General features: G+C 42.8%; 1 protein-coding gene and 1 long non-coding RNA gene across 9 annotated transcripts in view; both read right to left on the bottom strand.

Annotated features, from left to right (window-relative positions):
• Nucleotides 1-19,733, bottom strand: part of CPEB4 (cytoplasmic polyadenylation element binding protein 4) — a 38,200-nt gene extending 18,467 nt beyond the window's left edge. For 3 of the 8 annotated variants that reach the window (XM_077186356.1, XM_077186357.1, XM_077186358.1), the window contains exons 1-2: nt 16,926-19,732; nt 8,077-8,158 (exon numbers count right to left, since the gene is read on the bottom strand). In XM_077186356.1, the coding sequence (XP_077042471.1) occupies nt 8,077-8,158; nt 16,926-18,047 (1,204 nt within the window). In that variant the 5' untranslated portion in view covers nt 18,048-19,732. Of the gene's footprint in view, nt 1-8,076; nt 8,159-14,472; nt 14,599-16,925 lie in introns of those variants that run through there. The other 5 variants (XM_077186359.1, XM_054642807.2, XM_077186355.1 and 2 more) reach the window with 3 other exon arrangements.
• Nucleotides 10,943-14,465, bottom strand: LOC143695261 (uncharacterized). Its single transcript, XR_013184363.1, has 2 exons — nt 13,928-14,465; nt 10,943-12,519 (listed from the first exon to the last, which is right to left on the bottom strand). It is a non-coding gene; the product is annotated as an uncharacterized LOC143695261 (long non-coding RNA).
• Nucleotides 19,734-20,943: the final 1,210 nt, after the last annotated feature.

Here is a 20,943-nt window from a genome sequence, read left to right as displayed (position 1 = left end):
GAGCTTTATTTTATATTCATGTATGACTGCTGGAGAATAGACACCAAGTTATAAAAACATCCCATCTTTTGCCTCAATACATCTTCTAGTTTATGATATGGAATAATTGGCAGCATTTATCTTTTGAACACTTCAATTATTACTGTATTCACTTGAAAAATAAGGAATGAAAGGCAGAGTTTGCAGCTGGGAGAAGGAAAAGCATTACAGGAATCAGCTTCTCAGCCACAAAACTACTTCAAACGTGGTAACTTCATTAATGACAGCATTTCTGACAGGAGCAAAGGATGTCATATGCTAAAAATTGCTAGATAAAATTTATCTTGTAAGTGACAAGAACAATTTATTGAACCTAGCAGAGAATTTATTGAACAACTTCTGAGAAGGTGTAAAACCTTCCCAAATCTCTGCTGTCATGGTTTGTCACTGTGCTCCTGGCCTCTCTATAGGCAGCATTTCCCCCAGGAGCTCTGCTATCTGTCCACCCCATCAGCAATTCCTGCACCAGGAATTCTGTCCAGCCTTTTTCCTGCATCACCTGCCTGTGATTTGCAAGAACTGGATTTACACTGCATGATCTAAACCTGCAGTTCCTTAAGTACAAGAATAGGTTCAAAGCAACTTATTTTTGTCTGTGGAAGGAATGATCACAAGACAGCCTGGAATGCAACACGAGGCCTTGGTTCCTTTTTTAACCATCCTCTTGATTCACTCCCAAACAAGAAGGGAACAGGAACACAAGCAAGTCAACAGCAACCCATGAGGAAAGGCTGAGGAAAGTGGGATTGTTCAGCCTGGAGAAATGAAGGATTTGGGGTGACCTAACTGTGCCTGAAGGAGCCAACAAGAAACAAGGAGAGGGACAATTCCCAAGGGATGGAGCTCCAGGACAAGGGGGATGCTTTCCCACTGCCAGAGGCAGGGATGGATGGGATACTGGGAAGGAATTCCTCCTCCCTGTGAGGGTGGGCAGGCCCTGGCACAGGGGCCCAGAGCAGTCCTGGATGGGAATTGAGCAGCCTGGGACAGTGGGAGGTGTCCCTGCCCTGGCAGGGGTGGCACTGGATGGACTTTAAGGTCCTTCCCAACCCATTCCATGGTTCTGTGATGAAGCACACTCAAGTCTCTGCACTGGAACATTTCCCCATTTTTCCAGTGAAGAGCACAGGTAGGACACTCATTTTCCAGTAACATCTGACAAAACTGTACTACACACTTCCCCACACCCAATCCAAATGGGAAGAGAAAATGAAAACATTATTTTAAAAGAATCCCCATTTCCCCTGCCTGGATTCAAAAGTGCTGCACAGAACCAGGCACCAGCAGGATTTCTTCAAGTACATATTTCTGTACGTACATATTTATACAAGTATCCCCACATTCCATGCACAACATTTATCCTTTCCTCACACCCAATGTGAGTGCTGAGCTGGGACTCCTGCTAATGGGATTTCTGAGCAGAGCTGAAATAGCTCTCCCTGCACCTCATTTGACACGTGCCTGTGTGGAGGCAGCAGGGCCACTGCTGCTCTCACCTGACAGCCCAGCCATCAACACTGCAGTGCAAAAACCTGCCCTCCTCCCAGCTGACCAATCTGCACTCCAACACACCAAGCATTGAGCCAAGGATGGATAAATCCACTCTAAAATGTGTTTTCAAAGTCACCTCAGCAAGAGTTGTTATCATTCTAGCTAATGCTGGATTAAAATAAGTGGGTACTTGATAAAAAAAATCAATATGCATCATGATTCTTTCTTGAAGTATCTTAAATAATGGATGCAAAATTCAGATTTTAGTCACTCTTGGCAACGACTGCCCATGACAAAAGAAGTTATGACTTTCTTAGGGCCAAATTTTTCCCTTTTACACTCACACCTCAGCACTCACCTCCTTATTTTTGCTCAAAACTCATCCCCTTTCTCATTACACCCATTTCTTCTTTAACTCCAGTTTTAAGAAAAGCACTTCAGGCTTTTCTTCCTGCTTCTTTCATGCTATTTCAAGGCTCACAAACATGACAGCAGAGATCATGCAAAAACGTGGCTAACAAAAGACTCAAACGATTCAACATCAAGGCAAGAAGTGAACAAAGTGAGCAAAAAGCAAAAAGCCAGGTAGTTTGGGCAGGGAGGCAGGAGAGTTCAGTGTCTTCTAAAACAAGGAACAGACACCACTCATGAAATACAGCTCCAAATTAAAGGCAGCTTTGAAGATGATCCAGAATGGTCAGAGATTATCAAAGCAAGAATTCAGAAAAGAAAAAAAAAAACAACCAAAAAACACCAAACCCAAACCAAAACCTACTTGGTGGACAGTGACATTAAACAAAGCAGAAGATTGAACACACTTCTAAAAAAAAAAAAAAAAGGGGGATGGAATTAATTTCACGAGGCCACAAATATAAAAAAGAAAGCAAGAAAACCTTAGAAAGGTTTTAATCAGATTAGCAAGGCTGCTGTCACGGCATTCAGAACGATTTTGTTGGCTGTGCCACTTGTGAAGATCAAATCACCGAGGTAGACATGAAAATATTCAGCACTATTTCAATGTTTTGCTGTGTTTTAAAGAGCTCTGACTGCCACATCATTTACAGCACATACATTCCAAGGAAATATCTTGTCTGAGAAGTATGAGAGGCATTTCATTTTCCAGCAGGCTCTGGAGATGGGACAGCAAGGCAAGGGGTCTGGGAGAAATGACTGGACACAAAAACACAGGTCTGCTCCAGTGAATTGCACAGGAATCTGATGCCCAAATTGGATTAAGATCAGAAAACCCTGGGATTTTTGTACTGCTCTGAGGTGGCTGAAAAAGGAATTTCCTGGTCTCAAAGGGTGGTTCCATCAATACCCTGTGGCTCAGTGCTAAATGGCTCCATTTTGGACAGAGCATAAATCAACATTTCCCACCTAGAAATCCTGCAGGGTTGAAGTAAAACCAGAGTTGTTTGATGATTGTTTGATATGTGCCTTGTCACAACCAGCATTTCTGTAACAGACAGCTATTATCAGAAAGGTTCAGCTGCTCAGGAATTCTTGTCTGGCCCCATCCCCTGACACCCCTGGAGATATTTATGGGATTAATGGGATCCCCCCTCAGTCTTCTCCAGACTGAGCAGGCCCAGCTCCTGGAGTCTCTCCTCACTGGAGATCTTTCCTCCCTGTGTACCACCTAAGAACAATTCCCCTTTTTTCCTCTTTTTTTGCAAGTTTCAGACATGATTTTCTTCTTCCCAATCCACTTTTACCTTTCTAATCCTCACCAAATCCAGCATCTCTTCTGAACAATTTTGTGGAAGCCTCAAACCCAAATGCCCATTTAAATAATGGGAAGTTTAGGAAGTAATGAGTGTAAAATCATACATTATGTATGGTTTGTATCCATTACTTCTGTGGCAGGTTCAAATCCAATCTGTGAATCTGATCTCAGTGTTTCTTAACAGAAGATTTTAGTCCCTTCCTTGTTGCCCAGGTGATTTCATTCTCTTACAAGATTGTTGGCTGTTTCTAAACAAAAGCAGTGATAAATCCCAAATATTGGAAAGGCAGGGAAAATTCAACAAACACTCCACTTAATTAAAAAATAAAAATATTGAATATTGCCCCCAAATTTTGAATATTAGATGCATTTGGAAAGAAAGTGGGCCCTTGCTTGTTAATATTTTAGAATGTAGAATAGCAAAAGTTTTAATACTTCTACCTTAATCCACCTGAAATCAGTGGATTGCAACAGGAATGGGAACAGCTGATTTCAACTAAAATTCCCACAAAATTTCCCTCATCCCAGCTCCTTCAGCATGGGCTGGAGTTTGGTGCTCTTAGACCCAGTTCAGCAATATTTTGATGTAGTAAAACAATTAATTTTCCTCTTAATTAAGAGGCACTCAGGCCTGCAAATGCCATTAGCCCTTCCTGGCATAAGAGGTAAAATCCAGGAAGATCCTGAGAATGAAACATTCCCACAGTAACTCATCAACTCATCCGTTTCCAAAGAAAATGAAGGCAAACCTGAACAGCCTGAAAGGAAAGGTTTGTTCATTTTATTTGAAGCTGGATACATGAAAAAATTGCAAATGAGCAACCCTTAGGTTCTGGCCAAGGAGATCAACCCCAAAGTCTGAGGTGCAACCACCACAGCAGCTGTAAAAAACCTCACAAATTATTATTTTACATTTTAAAAGAGGTCAGAGTTTGTCCTGTGCATATATAAAGGACCCTAAACTTCCCTAAAGACAACTGGGACTGACTCTCAGCAGTTTCTCATTAATATTCTGGATCACACAGAAACCCAAATGTCCCATTCTACTCCATTATTATAAATATGCTGCATAATCCATACAGCTTGAAAAAAAACCAACCAGTTCAGATTCTTATCCAATATTCAAAAAAGCTCTCAAAACTATTTGGATCCCTTTCCTCAAAGAACATTTTACAGGGTTTACATATTTTCTTCAATTTTGCCACGATTTTTCAGGTTAATATTAAGAGGTTGATGATTTAAAAATACAGCTTGGTCTCTCTGCTTGCTCAAAGAAACCCTGAATGGTGCAACTTTGCAGCATTCTGCCTTTTCAAAATTAAAATTTAGGGCTGCTGTTCAGCCTTACAGCACTCCTAACCCTTTCCTTTTGTGCAGAAGTGTGTTCAGTTTTTCAGGCTGTGTCACAGCCACAGGATTCCTGCAGACACTGAGCTGTTCACACCCAGATTTTACAGGAGGGCTTTGCAGTGCTGGAAGCAGATGTCCTGGCCTGCTGCTTCCATCCCTCCCACCTTGCATCATTTCCAGGCAATAACCTGATAATGTGAACTGAAATATTGGATATTTCACTAGCAAACCAGTCATAAAGCATTTAAAGACATTTCAGTGTCACTTAACAAGGAAATATTTAGTCAATCTACTACTATTACAGTAAAGCTCAAATTGCCATCTGGAAGACCCAGATTCAAAAATCAGGCTCTGGGTCCCAGGCTCAGCTCAGGGAGGCCAAGTTCATTGTAAAGAAGATGCAATGAAGTCTCCAGGGTAAGGCTTCTGCAGGCTGACATTGGCTGTGCAGCATGCAGCACACTCACTGGGCTGGATAAAAATAACATATTGAAATGGCAGCTGCTCAGCAAAGGAAGAGGATTTGAGCAGGGATAAAAATATACCTTAAAAGAAGGGGAGAGAATGGTAAAATGCCTACTCAAAGCATTAAAAGGTAATGCTGAATGTACTGAATCACTGTAAGATTCTCCTTGTAACCTCATGCAGAAAATATGATTTATGCCATACATCAAGACAACCTAAGAATGTAATAATTACTGACCTAAACAAATCCAATGCTAGCACAGCTTAATCACCTCAGTCACAAAGAACACACCATGGATGGATTTTTGTTACATTTGGAAGAATTCCTGCTTCTGATTTTACTGCAGAATTCCCAGCCTGCTGCTCTGAACATGTCATTTAAAGATGGAAATGATGTCCCAGAGACAGCAGGTTCCAAACTGGGACTGGTGTCTCTTACCATGCCCATTCTCCCAGTTGTTTTGAAGGGGTATTTTACACAGTTCCTCTTTCTCTGGCAGTCCCTGACAATGTGAAGGGGGTGCTGTTAGTGTTACACACTGAACTCAGGCTGAGGCAGGATTAAACCTCTCACAAGATAGCAATGAGACCTATTAGATCATCTGAATTATTTCCATGCCATTCTGAGCTTGCTCTCCACAGTATGTTTTATTACTGTCTTGCCCAGGCTATTTTTAAAGTCTCAAACCCAGAAGCTTTTCCTTTCTGAGAGTATCCAACTTTAGTTCAAAGCACTGCATGCACTGATTAACCCATTTAAAATGCAAACTGAAAAACTTCTTATGGAGCTGCTGCTGCTGATTTAAATGCAGGTGGTTGAAACAGCAAACAAGATTGGAGCTGACAGCCATAATTTGTCGTATTTAAAGATTTCTATATCCGAGTTTTAAATAAAGATGGGGCAAGAAAAGAGAAAACATGAGACAGGATCTGTGCTAGCAGATGGAAAATAAACACAAAGGGCTCGTGATCAGCAGCCCCACTCCAGGCCTGATGAGGAATGTTTTGTCCCAGCAGTTGACAGTTTTTTTCCAGCTGTATCAGTTGGTTTAACTGAAGGTATTTCCTCTCCTTGCAGACCCCACCCTAGGCAGGGATGATCTCTGCAGTTAGCACGGCCCGGCGGATGCTGGCTTCAATAAGGATCCATTCCTTAAATACCCGACAGGAATTAAGTCACTGAGTGCTGTGCCAGAGCAGCACAGCCAAACTCAGGCACTGCACACTTTTCTGGAAGCAAAGTTCATGTTCTTGCTGAGGAGATCCTTGAAAAATGAGGCTTCACAACAAAGTATTTTATGGAGAGTCACTTAAATGTCTCATCTGGGCTTTGAGGCTTTTTTCTGTGCAGTTATATAACTGTTAACTGGGAAACAGAATAATTCACAAGGAATCTGAGCCAGCCCAGGACCTGACTGCTATCCCTGGGCCTCAAGCAGGGTGAGACAAGGCACACAGAACTTTGGAGAAGCCACAGATGACTTTGCAGAGGGGATTAACACTCAGGCTAAAGCAGGAATTAATGCGTGTCAGAACTATTTGTATTCCTTGCTGACATACTTATTCCATCACTCTTGAAACATGCTAAGCACTCAAAAAGAAATATTTCAACTGCAAAGAACCTTTCCAAAGCATTTCAACTAAACATCAAGCTGCTCTCAGAAGTACCCTTGCTTAGGAGCTGACCATAAATACATATGAAGCTGAATTGTTAAATTCCGATTTAAAGGGAGATTTTATTTATCCCATGGCCACGTCACCTTGGGCCAGATTTCAGAGCTGTAACCTGGTTTGGGAGTGCCTGGCAGCTGGATAGAAAGTTTTGGGGCAAATCCAGGTGCTCAGTCAAGGAAGAACACCTCACTCTTGGTTCTACATGCAATTCTGGGGATGCAGGATGTTGCCAGACAGAACACAAATCAAATAAAAGCTGTTAATACTTGTCACTAATAAAAACCTGGTCCCCAGTGCATAAAGAGGGAAGGAATTTTGGGGTTTTAATTCATCTGGCATCACTTTCATCCACATCAGGCTCTCCCTGCCATTTCAACAGGGAAATATTCTGTGGTGTTTCTCCCCACACTGAATTTCTGCACAGCTCTGGGGATGGGAAACTCAAGTTGCATTTCCAGACCACAGAGAAGGCAACAAACACAAGTTCTTGCCAGTTTATCAAAGGTTGGTCTTCTGAGCAAGAATCACTATTAAAACAAGTCAGATTTCATTACCACCACAAGCCTTGATATCAAAAGGAATTTACTTGCAGAAACCACAAGTGCAGGTTTGTTTTTTTTTTAGTGGTCTCATGACTGGTAACAAAAGTGAGTGGTTAGATAAGAAGTGTGTGTGAGAATTTGACTACTCCACTCATACATGTAACCACTGAACTGCAATGGATTACTCATCCTACAGGACATGAAACTACAGCTCTGAATTGTTGACCATAAGCAGTTTTTATTCAGACCAAATTATGTGTAGACAATACTGTGAATACTTTGTAAGCTGACATATTTCCAAAGCACGACTACCTTTGCCAAAAAACAAAAGGAAAAAAAAAGAGATAAATCCCAAATAATTTCAATCTCCCTTTTCCTTTCCCAATGGTTCCAAGAAGGTAAAAAAAGACTAAATAATCGGTTTTTCTCAAAGGACAGAATGAATGAATAAACCTTATTCCTTCCCAAGACAGAAAAAACTATGAGTTCATCAAGAAAACAACCCTGTTAGGCAAAAAATTACTTCTTGCTGAGCTGCACAAGGTTCCTGAAGTTGATCAAAACCCCTGACCAATAACAAAAAGGTCAGGCTGTGGTTGTGTTCTGCACTGCTCTGGACAAGCACAGACAAGCTGAGTGCTGAAACTGCTTCATTCACACAACCAGAAAACCCATCAGGTGCACAAGGGAAATTCACTTTTCCTACCCACAACTGCAGTCTCTTATTTTCAGTAAGCCCCTCTCCCCAGTTATGTGCTGCAGGAAATAGTCTCTGTCTAAATTTACCTTTCAGTGAATCATTTTCAGCCCTCATTATGTCAATTAGGGAGTTCTCCAGTGAGTGCATGTCAAAAGTCCTCGTGCGATCCTGCAAGAAAACACAAACACAGCCAGTGTTAAACTGAGCACCTGAAACACAACAACTTCCACACAAAAACTTCCACTTTCTTCTACATAACCACAGCAGAATTAAGCAAAAACCATATACCAAAGGATAGAGGAATATTACAAATTTCCTCTGATAGAGGAATATTAACAATTACAGTATTATTAAATATGAATCTGATCTAGAATAATCTAATCATAACCAATGAAGTCTAACACCAATTATTTCTCATTCCTATTAACCAAAGCCATCATTTTACACATGCCCAGGTCAGACTTTCCAATCAAACAATAAATCCCACACAGTACAAATCTGATGTGATAAAAGCAAAACACAATGTAAAATACCCTGGCACTGCTTTAATTTAATTGGGAAATTCAGAAAAACTGAAATTTCTTGTAAACTCTGAAATCTTTACAGGATCATAAAAGGTCCAAAAGGGAGGCAAAAGTCACACTAATTCCCAATATTATTCACATATCCACGCTTTCTGTGTATTTATACATTTGGAATTGGATAGATATTTATACAATGACATTAATCCACCCTGATTTTAATTTCTTTCTGTCTCTACCATCAGCTTTAAAGATTTTATTTCATTCCTGTTCTAAGGAATCCTCTCTGAACTGAGCTCAGGCATTGGGAAGTCTCTGTTCAAACAAGAAAGAGAAATTTTGGGCATTTTTGCTCTTGACTCCTTCTCCACAACCCTTGTTATTCCAGCACTGAGTGTGTTTTTTGTCCCTAACACTGGCTGTGAAGCTGAAATTTCTCCAAAGCACACAGATCCAGCTTGGAATATTTTTTAAAGGCAGTGGTGAGTTATAAAGTGCTTTATTTCAGTGCTGAAGCAGCAGTGATTGCGTGTTGCAAGGGCCATTCCTGATTTCACTGATCCCCCATTCTGGACTTTAAATACCTCAAACTATTCCAAGAGCAGGAACTCACCAGCGCCTGATCCATTTCCAAGTTGTAAATTACATTCTGATCACTAAAAAATACCATTTTTCAATCGAATTTCCTGGTATTTTTCCTCTCTTCAGAACAGTTTATTACTGAGACAGAACACGCCACGTATTCCAACCCGGATGTGCTGTGTCTCAAATAGCATTAAAAAGGCCAGAGCTTGGAACCAGTTCCTTTATTAGGTCTAGCAAATATCAAATTTGCTATAAAAAGCACAGCACTGCCCTGTCTCCCCACAGGATTGATTTCCGTGGTCATTTCTATTACAAGATAATTGAGGCACCTTAGAGAAAATATCAGGAGCATTCAAATCCTTCAATTTTGTGCTTTTCTTTCAGAGATTTCCTACAGTTTTCTGCCTGTCCTAGCAGATTTAATGTATTGGATTGGTTTAAACATTGAAACATTGATATTTCTTACCTATTTCAAACTCTAGTTACATTCAAGTCCCTTAGCAGGAGTGAGTACAAGCCCTCAGGTTTTGGATCCATCAGGATCCAGCAGCTGAGTAACTGAGGAATGGATATTAAAAGGCAACCTCTGCATTTCCAGCAGTCCTCACAAAATGACCAAAATAGCCTAAAACACAGGTGGGAGCATTCACTGCAAACCTGATGTCCCTCAGCAGCTTCTCCTTCCTGAATTCTTGTGTTAACCTCAAGGCCACCCCAGGAATAGCTACAAAACTCAAATTTCACAAAGTGCAGAACCTCAGTAATTCCAAATCTTTGTGGAATTGTGGCACTTCACATTTCAGTTGTGTGAGAGACACAAAGGAAGCGACCCAGGCCAAGTAATTCCCAGTGTATTGAGCTGAGCACCTGAGCCTGAAGCAACTCTCTTCTCTCTAAAATATCTGTGTCATGTTGGCCTGAGCTGCTGCAATGCTCATTTTTAATATTGAGAACAGAGAATTTAAACATTTGAAGGGAAAAAATGGGATTGAACTGGTTGGCTCACAAGGAAGTGCATTCTCCAATGGAAGCTTTTGGTGCTGAGGAATTTCTTTTCCTTTTCAAGCTCTCCCTTTTTCAGGGTGAGGTCCTTAAGCTGCAAATCCCACTGCAAACACTTTAAAACACAGCCCTGCACGGTGATACAACAGATTAAATGGTGATATTTCCCAGCCAGGAAAAGGAGGAATGGCCAAAACTTGGGATGGATAAGGAGCTCTGTGCATCCACCCTGTGAAAAGATGTCAGGCCTAAATAAAAACCAGCCAAGGTGCCAAGCTCAGCTGGGTCACAGCTCTGCACAGTGCTTATTATTATTATTAAAAAAAAATAATAATCCATTCATTTAGTTGATTATTTGCACTGACAGGTTGAACATTAGTAGAGAAAGTCACCATTGGTAGTTTTGAGAATTTTATACAAATTAATTTAATTTTTATAGTGAAACTCCTTTGAAAACAGCAGCACAGATTTCATCAGTCTTATCTGGCAAGACATTTTACCAGAACCACATCTGAAATGTATCCATTTATTATGCACCTAAATTAAAAATAAAGGCTGGTGAAGGTTACTGGGAGTGGCCAAACCCCTGAAGAAATTTATAACTCTGCATTTCATCCCAAAAACTCTAATCCAAAAATAGCTCTAATAATCCATCTAAAAATTAGCTAATCCATCTAATAGCTCTAATAATGAATCCAAAAATAGCTCTAATAATCTAAATATTGATCACAAACCAGTAGCTAAATGTGAGCTTTTCTCAGATACATATTGCTTATTTACCAGATAAACCACACTGAACTTAGGGAAAAAAATGTTTTCTTTAAAAGACTTCATGTAGAGAGAATTAAAAACATTATGGTGATGGTTTTAATGGAGCAATTCCCAAAGTTACAGCACTTTGGAGCTGTATTGCTGCTTTACACTTATTTATTGATAAAGAAAATATACAGGGGTAATAATGACTACCCTGGACTAAAGCAGAGCGTGCACAATTCAGTAACAAAACGTGGCAACCACAGCCTGATATTATTTACCTGGGTTCCAAGAGAACTTGGCTTTACACAAGTTTGTTTAGGGTATCTAAAATGTTGATTTATCAGAGGGCTCAAAGGCTACACAGCTTTACCCTTGGGAAACAGAACTGAAGCGTACAGACATCAGCTAAACATGAGAACACAATAAAAAAATTGGAAAAAGAAAACCCAAACAAACAAAGCACAAAGCAAATTAAACAAACTAAAGCCACAAAACAACCAAAAAAAGAAAGAAATCAACCTGCAGTCTTAATACATGACTGTGTTGAAAATTTCAGCCAACATCCCAGAAGAGATTCATTAAACATAATTTGGAATAAGCAGAGCTGTTTGCACAATGTACAAGAGGTGACAGACTCCAGATCTGGTGAAAAATTAGTTTTGAGCCTGTAAATGTCTACAATAACCAACAAACCATTTGTGAACTCTGCCCTGGCCATCTCTGCCTACAAAACAATTAAATTCTAATCCCTATTCTAACTTCATTTTTCATCCCTGTTTATATTTCATCCCTAAAACAAAGTCACTTGGTGCATAACATGTCTGACATACAATGGGTCATCCTCCCATGCAAAAGAAATTCCACAGGAATTTTTCCTGCACAGGAGTATCATACTTTGAATTTAAAAATACCATGCATTCATTGCCCTGCACATCAGAAAAATTCACATTTAATTTAACTATTAACTTTTTATAAAGTCACTATATTCAGTCTGCACCCACAGCATTACCTTCACCTGAATAATTAAGATGCCAGAACCTGAGTGCACTTCCCAGGATGGGCCTCCCAGTGGAAAATCCCAAATTGCACCAAAAATCAACGTTTGAACACTTGCTGGTAGCTAAGGCTGGGCCTGATCTCTTAAAAGAAGGTTGATCTGAAGTCTAAGGCATCAGTAATAATAATGCAAAAGATGTCATTGCATTAAGCAATTTATTGATCAGCATTTATGGAATAGGTGTAGTTGTAGAAGTGGGGCTTGTTTTAGATGTTTAAATCTTTGTCCAACCAGAACATTTGTGCAAATCAAAAACCTCACAGCTACATTTGTACCTTAATTACAGCAGGAGAAGCCTGAAACTTTCTGAAACCCTGTTCCCATTTCCCACAACTCCAAAGCCACGTGGCTCAGGCACAGGAGAGCCAGTATCACCATATTTATCATCATAAACACAACTTCCACATTTCTCTTTCAATTGCAACACAAATTTGGACTGGATTTTGCTTCTGGGGAAGCTTCTCCTCCTTCCCAGCAGCCTGTATTCCAGCTCCCAGTCCAGGATCCAGTGAATTAAAGGCTTTGAATAAACAGGTTTTTCCTGAAAGGATGTTGCTGCATTCTGCCCAGATCATCTTTTATAGTTTCACCAGGGAACAATAAGAAAGCTGGAAAAATGAAGTGGCACAAAGCACCAAGTTTAGTCCAACTTTTTAAGTGTTAAAAATGACAAACCTTTACTGGAAATGGTTGTAATGTGTGATTCTATTTTAGCTGCACATTAAGTTTGTCATGCATCTTCCACAATGATTTTCCACAATATCTTGCATTCTCACTCTTTGCTGGGCTGCGACTTTCAAAGCAAAATGCTTAATAAGAGTACTCCCTTTTAATCTTAGGAAAAAGACAAACATAATTCAAATAGCTTCTTAACAAAAGCTCTCTTTAAACAGGAACCCTGAGGTCAAAAACACCCAGGAGGGCCAAAGCCCAAGTATGAACGTCAGTAGTAAGTTTATAAAACAAGAACAGTGTTAACTTCCACAGCACTTAACTTGTGCATGTCATACCACATTAGAGTGCTGCTAATCCCACAGATCAGTAGCTGTGGGGAACAGCACACCAAACACTAATTACTGCACAGCTGATGGACTTGCAGAAGAATGGGGGAATGGCTTTAAAAACCCAGCTTCAAGGATTTGCCCTGTTTTCAAATGATACCTTGAAATGATTGGGAATAATTGCTGTTGCTAGAATAAAAAAAAATTAAATTCTGCAAAACAAATAAGCTCTTTTTGTGCAGCCAGCTATCACGAGTTATGAAAAGGTTCCTCAAACCCAAACATTAAAACAAAGAGGAATGGTAAAGAAATTTATTTGCAAGATCCCTTCAAGAGGAAAGTTTGACAAACTCACTCAAGAGGCTATTTTTTTAATTCCAGCTCCCTGTGAATTTATTTAATGCACTTCTTAAATCAGGCCATTTCTATGGGCAAACAAATGCTGACGTAGAGGTCGGAATTCAAACACGTTTTGTAATCACGAATGTGTTTTCTCAAACATTCCATATCTGCCTGGGGGAAGAGCAAGTCTCCCTGGCACAGGCCCTGGCTGGATTTGGAAGGGGTTATATACTTGGAAACCAGCCACTGGGGAAGAAAGGAAAAAACATTTTGAACAAGTGGATACAATGAACTGCTCTCATGTACAAAATTCTTTGAAATGGGCAGTTATTTTTGAGCCTGATTCCAGGAAGAAACACAAATTCTTTTTAAGCATTTTTACAGAAAGCTGAGCGTTATTGCTTCACTTGCTTGTGCCTTCAGAGAGCCATTTAAAAAACATCATCACGCACTGAAGATGAGATCTGGAAAGCTGGAAATGCCTATCAAAGCAAGATTTATGCATTGCATAACAGGCAGGATGTTCCACTCATGAGGAAGTGCAAGTACACAGCCAAAGGAAAGCCAAAACAATCTTGAAGGCAGCGCTGCCGTGAAACGCAATTACTGAGCACCAAGTTTGTCAGTGCTGCTGGGAGAGAAGGACAAGGAATTATTCTTAAAAATCACTCACTTGGTAAGGTGCCACAGTCACACTCAAAGCATTTTCATATATTAATTCTCATAGAAGGCTGTGAGAGCCAAAAGACTCCGTTTTTTTGCCTTTTAATTTGAATTCAGGAACCATTTTTTCATTTGGAGACCATTTCCTTTTCAAACGAACACACAAAGAACAATGGCTTTTCTCTTTTCAAAAGATCTTTGAAGGGGGGAGCCTGCCCAGTGGCTAAAGCACAACATCAAAACTTAATTTCATTAACAGATCTGGTTAAGTCTTCTCTGACCTTGCTGCCAGTTCCATCCCTGCAAGAGGTTCCTACAGCCAGCGTCGTTTGGGAATTGCAGGAGACAGGATTCCAAATGCAAAACACTCAGAGCAGAGAGCACAGGGTTTGCATGCAGCTCTCAGTGCCAAGGCAAGGCATCATCAAATTGCAAGGTTATCAAACTGATCACCACAGTATTTTCCTTTCATCTGCACCATTTGGAGCACCCATTTCATCCCATGGGATGGGCAGGGATGTTTGAAGGGAGCAGGAGTTCACATCAGTGGCTTACAGGGAAATTATGTGACGCCATCCTCTCCAAAGAGGAAAAGAGCTTTTGGTCCCGGTCACCCCAAGATTTCCATCAAAACACAGCCAGAATCCTGTGTGCCACCAGGCTCTGGAACAGACACAACCTCTGAGGAAAAGAAAAAAGAAAGCGATCCCCAAATATTTGCAATTGCTGGCTTACATTTTGCCTTCTAAAGAAACTCATTTTCACTAGATTGCAGCACCACTTGTTAATGATTTAAGCAGCAAAACATAAATATTAAATGAAAGGGATTGTTGTATCAAATTACTCCATTATGTTGCTGCAGCAAAGACAGCTTTCAATTATTTCCTAAACAGGAATCTAAGAAGATTCCAGTAACAAAATAGCCTTGTCCAGTACATGATTGCATCAGCAAGGATACTTCAGGGGCAGAGAGAGAGAGAAAGACAGAGAGAGATGCATGAACACAAATATGTAATAAGCAAAATTCTCCTTTGAGTCAGGAATAGAATCAGCATAGTCAAGAAAAAAAAAATAAAAAGACATCAAAGGTCAAATTTTACATCATTTGTTTCCAGTGATTCAAAAATTCACTGTGCTTTCAACACTCAGCTAAAGTGACCAAAAGAGCTAAAGATTTTCTACAAAAGAAAAAAAAAAGTTGTCCAAGATGGCTTCAAAATTAATCAGCATCTTTCTAGGGCTGCAGTGCTGAAGTCCTGCTCTGCTGCCCTGCCCTTTTCCTCACACAAGTGATGGCAAAGGACTGGAGAGCACTTCCCTCCACACTTTCCTTTTCTTGGCATGAAGGAGTGTCAGACTTGGTCTTGACATGTACAGCTCCATCAGAGTGTTTATGTAAACAGACACCAACATGCTACACCAAAATGATTTCTTTACCATGATCAAACTACGTGTGTCTGCTATTCTGTGTCTGGAACACCATCCAGAAGTCAAGGTTGACTTTGCCAGTTTCCTGAAATTTCCTTGATGCCAATCCAAGCACATTGCTCTGCCTGTGTATATATTTGGGGCTTACACACAGCAGCAAGGACACACTTGATCTCATTCTGTCACTCTCAACATCAGCTACGTGTCAGGGTACAGAGTGAATCAAACCGTGAGCCAAGGCTCGCTGCAGTGAGGCTGAAAAAAGACCAGCTCCAGCTGGGTCCCTTTTCCTAATGCTTTCACTGGATAAATTGAGTATGCTGGACTCAGCTTCATTGTATTCATTATAAATCCTGACATTAAAATCAATTATTACTCTGCTTTCTAAATTTGGAAGGGCTCTACCTGATAGTGAACCAGTCAGTAGCACTGCAGCAGAAAAAAAAGGCTCTGAAGGAAAGTTATTGCCAGCAGCTGCTGTGCTGTCAGCAGGGCCTGCACACCACCAAAAACCTGCAGTCTGCAAAGAACCCAACTATCCCCACATCCACAAAGTCACTCTTCAATGAATTTCTGTTTCTTTCCATCACGAGACACATTGCACAGTTTGTATCTCTGAAATTGTATTTAAGTAGGTCACCCCGGTTCTTGCAGCATGGCAAGAAATACTGCAATCACGTTGAGAATTTTACTTTTGCCCTCATTTGAAGAGCTTGAAAAACAACCCTGGAAATGTAAAAGAACTCTTGGGTCTTTTAATTCACCCTAAAGGAGTTTACAGAAAGCGCACACACACATAAAAGCTGGGTTTGACTGGTGGTCAGATGAAAAGAAGGGGACTTCTGGTTTAATTCCTACTGCAAATTAGGTTCAACATTATACAGTTCTTTTCAAATTCATAACAAGTCAGCCCAGAAGGAGAGGCTGAGCTGCCAGACAACCTGCCTCCTGCCAGGAGAAGGCCACAGCAAAATACAGGAGACCACCAACTGATCTCATCCACATCTATTTTTAGTGCTGATTTAATGGCCTGTAACCAAAATTTGCTGCCATTCCTGAGGAGAGCAAACTGCACTGATTACCATCATTTGTAGAAAGCGAAGTTTCCCCCAAAAATGCTACAAAAATTATGTTGCACTGCAAGCCCATGTGATACTGTAAAACCAAATAAAATCACTCCATACTTTTTCTCAGATGTGGTACATTGCTGAATGCCTTCAAAGGCCTCAGATCTCTCATACTCCACCAGGCACTTTTTTTTTTCTCCTTTTTCCTCTTTGTTGAAATACTTGTCAGTGAATTTCTCCATTGGCTATTTCTGTGTGTAAGTGTTATGCTGAAGCAAAGTGGCCAATACCGATGGCTGGTGTGCAATAGATATTTATGACCATCACTGTTAAAAAAAACCCCATGAATCACAGCTTGGAGGATCATTCCCACTATGACATTTTGAGTTAGCCATATGGTTTTTTTCAGTTGCAAGCACAGAAATCCCACAAGCAGGGCATTTTAATGCTCTTTGGGGAGCTTTGGTTTTTTAGATTTTTTTTTTTTTTATGGATACAACAGAGTGTGCTCACCTGAAAAGGAAAAATGTTGTCAGCTCTGTTCAAGCTGTCATCCATCCAGGATTTGGGAGCGAAGGCTGAGCTGGGTCGTGCATACTTCTGCAGCTGGATATGATTACTTGCAAAATTCTTCTTTAAGGGCGAGATGGAGTTCAAGGGGGTGATCCCTCCGTTCAGTCCCCGGCGGTGGTCTCGGCCCTGGGACCCTCCCCAGCCGCCGTAGCCGCCGCCGCCGGGGCTCCAGGAGGACGGGGTGGGCGATGGGCTTTGGTAGCTGCTCCACGGAGAAGGTGGCTTGTTAAGATTATTGGCCAAATGAGGCAACTGATTAAAAGCAGCATTTCTGTGGGTGAATGGAGGTGGGTGAGGACTTGCAGGAGACCTCCTCTGTTGCTGATGCTGATTGTGATGATGCTGGAAATGGGGGTGATGAGGGTGGTGCTGGGAGAGGGGTCCGATCTGGGGGGAAAAGCTACCGCCAAAGCCAGGGCTGACGTGATGTGGGAAATTCTGAAACAGCAGAGCACCATTATTAGCTGAGGCAGTAGGGACCCCTCCCTGGTGGAAAAAACTTGCATCTTCATTGATTATTGTAGAGGAAGAAGGAGCAATAGCTGCAGACCAGTTACTAAAACCAGTCAGAGAAGATGCGGTGGATGTCAAGGGCTGTGTCGAAGTACCGAGCCCCGAAGCCTCTTGGTAATCAAATCCTGTTAAAACCGGCGATTCTATTCTTATTTTCTCCTTCCCATTGCCATTCTCTGAAGAATTATCGCCCTGGTTTTCTTCAGTTTTAGCTTTCTCAGGTTCAGAGAGCATGCCTGCTTCCTGACTTTGACCAGGGGAAAGCTGCTGTTTTTCTAGGGACTCTTGCTTTTCCTGTTGCTGAGTTTTAGATTTTTCTGACCCCAGAATCTCATCCTGAATATTATGGGCAGCTGGAGCAGGAAAGAGCCAAGCTGACCCAGCACTACTGCCATTGGCAGCTGTGTTATTATTTATAAAAGCAGCAGGGCTGGGGGTTGCATTTTGATGATGGTGTGGAGGCTGCAGATGTGGATGAAATCTGACTGGAAAAGCTGACTTATTTCCAGTGTTGTTTTGCACTAACACTCCAAACCCGTAATCCCCCATTTATTATATTTAGGGTTTGAATCCTCCCTGCAAGAACAAGTTGATGTTTAGTGTTTAGCTTGTCCTCTTGTGAGGCAAGATTAGCAAGTATCCTGGTTTTCGCTAGATATTCCAGTGTCTCCCTCCACGCTATTTATTTCAGATTTGGATAAAGATGTTTGCTTTTTTATTTTTTTTCTTTTCTTTTTGCAAAAGATAGATCTCTTTGACTATTTCAAGGTGTCAATTTGCGTCCGTTTCCTTCCTTTGGCCAGGAGGAAGGGAAAAATAAATCTTTGGTTCACAAAATAAGAGGTTTCCTTTTTCTAAAGGAAATGCACAGCAATGAGAGAATAAGCTTCTGGGAAATAAGGATAAAGAGATTCTAACTATCCTGTTTTTTTCCTCCTCAGCAGCCTTGACTCGCCCATAAATGAGTTAAGAGGGAAGAAAAAAAAAATACAATGACGTCTGGTCCCTCAACCCCTTGGCAGCAAAAAATAGATTTAAATCTGGAATAATTTAATACATCTCTATAATCTAATATATATTTGTGTCCTGTTCAAAAAGAGAGTCTTTGCTGTGGACAAGGGAAAAATTTACCTCAGGATCTCAGCATTCAGAAGGGTGAAATGGGGGAGTGAGTTGCAGAAGAGGCTTTATCCCGTGCTGCTGGGGTTTAACCTATTATATTTAGCAATAATATACACCGTGTGTGTGCGTGTGTGGTTGTTTAAAGGGGTAAGATCTTATCTCAGGAAATCAGTATTCTCTGTGTGTTGGTGGGGAGTGAGTTGTGCAGGAGAAGGGTGGATTCTTGATGCTGCTCCTTCTGGGCTGGGTTTCTGAGCTCGCCAGACTCGCTTCTTATTTATGATCCAATATTTGCGTGTCCTTCATATGAGTCCTGACTGTCCGAGGAGGAAGGTTTTCATCTCAGAAATCAGCGTTCACCGTTCGGGAAAGGGAAGGGAGGGGACAGCGAGTTGTGCAGGAGGAAGGGGAAGGAGGTTTTTTCTCGCTCTCTGCTGCCGGGAAGGTGTTTTGTGGTGCGGGGCTCGCCTCCTTCCCCGGGAATCGCGGCTCCCGCAGCCCAGCGAGCCCCCGGAACGCGCTCCCTCCTCAGGCACTCGGCATCCAGCGGGGCCGGGCTGTGGGTGCCCCGCGCGTCCCCCGCCCTCGCTCGAGCCGGGCAAGGCAGGAGGGGTTTTACCTCAGCAGCGCAGCAGCCTCCGGCAGGGAGGGGAAGGCGCGGCCGGCCGGGCTCCTCTCTCCCCCATGGAAGGTGTTTAAGCGGCTCTCCCGGGTCGCCCGGCGGGGTCGGGGCAGGCTCTGTCTCGGGGCGCAGCGCTCGGGGCTCCGGCGGCGGCTCGGGGCGCTCCCTGCCCTGCGGCGGCTCGGCTGGGCTGCGGCCGGGCCGTGCCCCTCATGTACCGGCCGCACCGGGGGGGGTCTCCGCGGGCTCGATGCTGCGGGGAGCTGGAAGGACGAGGCGATCGACAGCTTTCGGTAGCCGGCGACGTGTCCCCGGCGCGCAGCCCCCGCTGCCGCCGCCTCGTTTTGCGTCTTTTTCCGTGTGTTTTTTTCTGCCGCCTTCCCCGCCCCCCACCCCCCCGGCGGCCGCCGCAGCCGGTGCCTCGCTGGTCCCCGCGCGGCCGCTGCCCAGCCCGTGCCGCCCGGACCGAGCGGCCGCACCAAATGACAACCAGCTGGCGGGGGCCGCGCGGCGCTTCCGGGGCGGTGGCGGCCGCGCCCCCGGCCCGCCCCCGGCACCGGCTCCGGCTCCGCCCGGCGCCGCGCCGCCATCTTTGGTGCGGGCAGGGACTCCCCGGCCGGGGCGGCCACCCCGGGGCTGGGCGCGCACCGCCCGCGGCGCCGCCGCCATCTTAGGTGTGGGCGGGAGGTCAGGCGGATGCCGGCGGCGCCGCCATCTTGGAGTGAGGAGCGCGGCGGCCGCCATGTTTGTGCAGGGCAGGGCGTCACCTGTCACTCTCGGAGCCCGGTGTCACAGACAGCGGCCGCGCTCGCAGCCACCGTAAAGAGCTCCTCACTGCACCCCCTGCATGGCAGGGACACCTCCCGCTGTCCCAGGTTGCTCCGAGCCCCGTCCAACCAGGCCTTGGACACCTCCAGGGATGGGGCAGCCACCGCCTCTCTGGGCAGCCTGTGGCAGGGCCTCACCACCCTCACAGGGAACAATTTATTCCGTCCATGCAACCTAAGTAGTCCAAGGGCAAGAATCAAAAAGTCTGTTTACTACAGATCTGGTTTATACACTAATTCATTTTGGGGATGGGCGCTGTTTTTGCACACCGACATATTACAGCATGCAAATGAAAATATAGTTCAGAAATTAATATCAAAATATAGTGACATTTAAATAAGTATATGTAGGTTCACCATTAGAAAAATCAAGTTTAAAAGGAAATATGCAGAGACATTTCCTCAAAAGTTTTCTCTTAGTAGAGGGCTGTCCTCTTTGCTCACAGACTCCTTGTCAGACACGACTGTAATTTGGATGATACTTTTACCAAACCAAGTATTTCCCAGAAATTTTATTAAATAAACCTTTTTCTCTGCAATCACAGACACCTTGTTTCTATATGTGAAAACGGCCTTGTTTACAGTCAGTGAAAACGTCATTGTGAAAATGCAATGACTGGGTTATAATTTCCCCTTTTGTTTACTGTTTGCTACTTCTGTGAGCTCATCTGATACTGGGCATTATTTTCCTCTGCATTTTTCTAGTCATAATGTTGTTATCATCATCTTATGGCTCAGGGTTAACAGCATTTCTGTCCGGACGCCACGGACCTGGCTCCAGCAGCAGATTGCTGTTCCACGAATAGTTTGGGAAAGACTGAGTCTATGGCCTTAATTTAATTTCAGGCACACCCTTGCAGTGCATTAGGGTAGA

The sequence above is a fragment of the Agelaius phoeniceus genome, chromosome 15 (genome assembly GCF_051311805.1).
Source record: "Agelaius phoeniceus isolate bAgePho1 chromosome 15, bAgePho1.hap1, whole genome shotgun sequence".
Lineage (NCBI taxonomy): Eukaryota > Metazoa > Chordata > Aves > Passeriformes > Icteridae > Agelaius > Agelaius phoeniceus.
The sequence above is the reverse complement of the archived record's forward strand: the minus strand, read 5'-3'. Positions and strand labels throughout refer to the sequence as shown.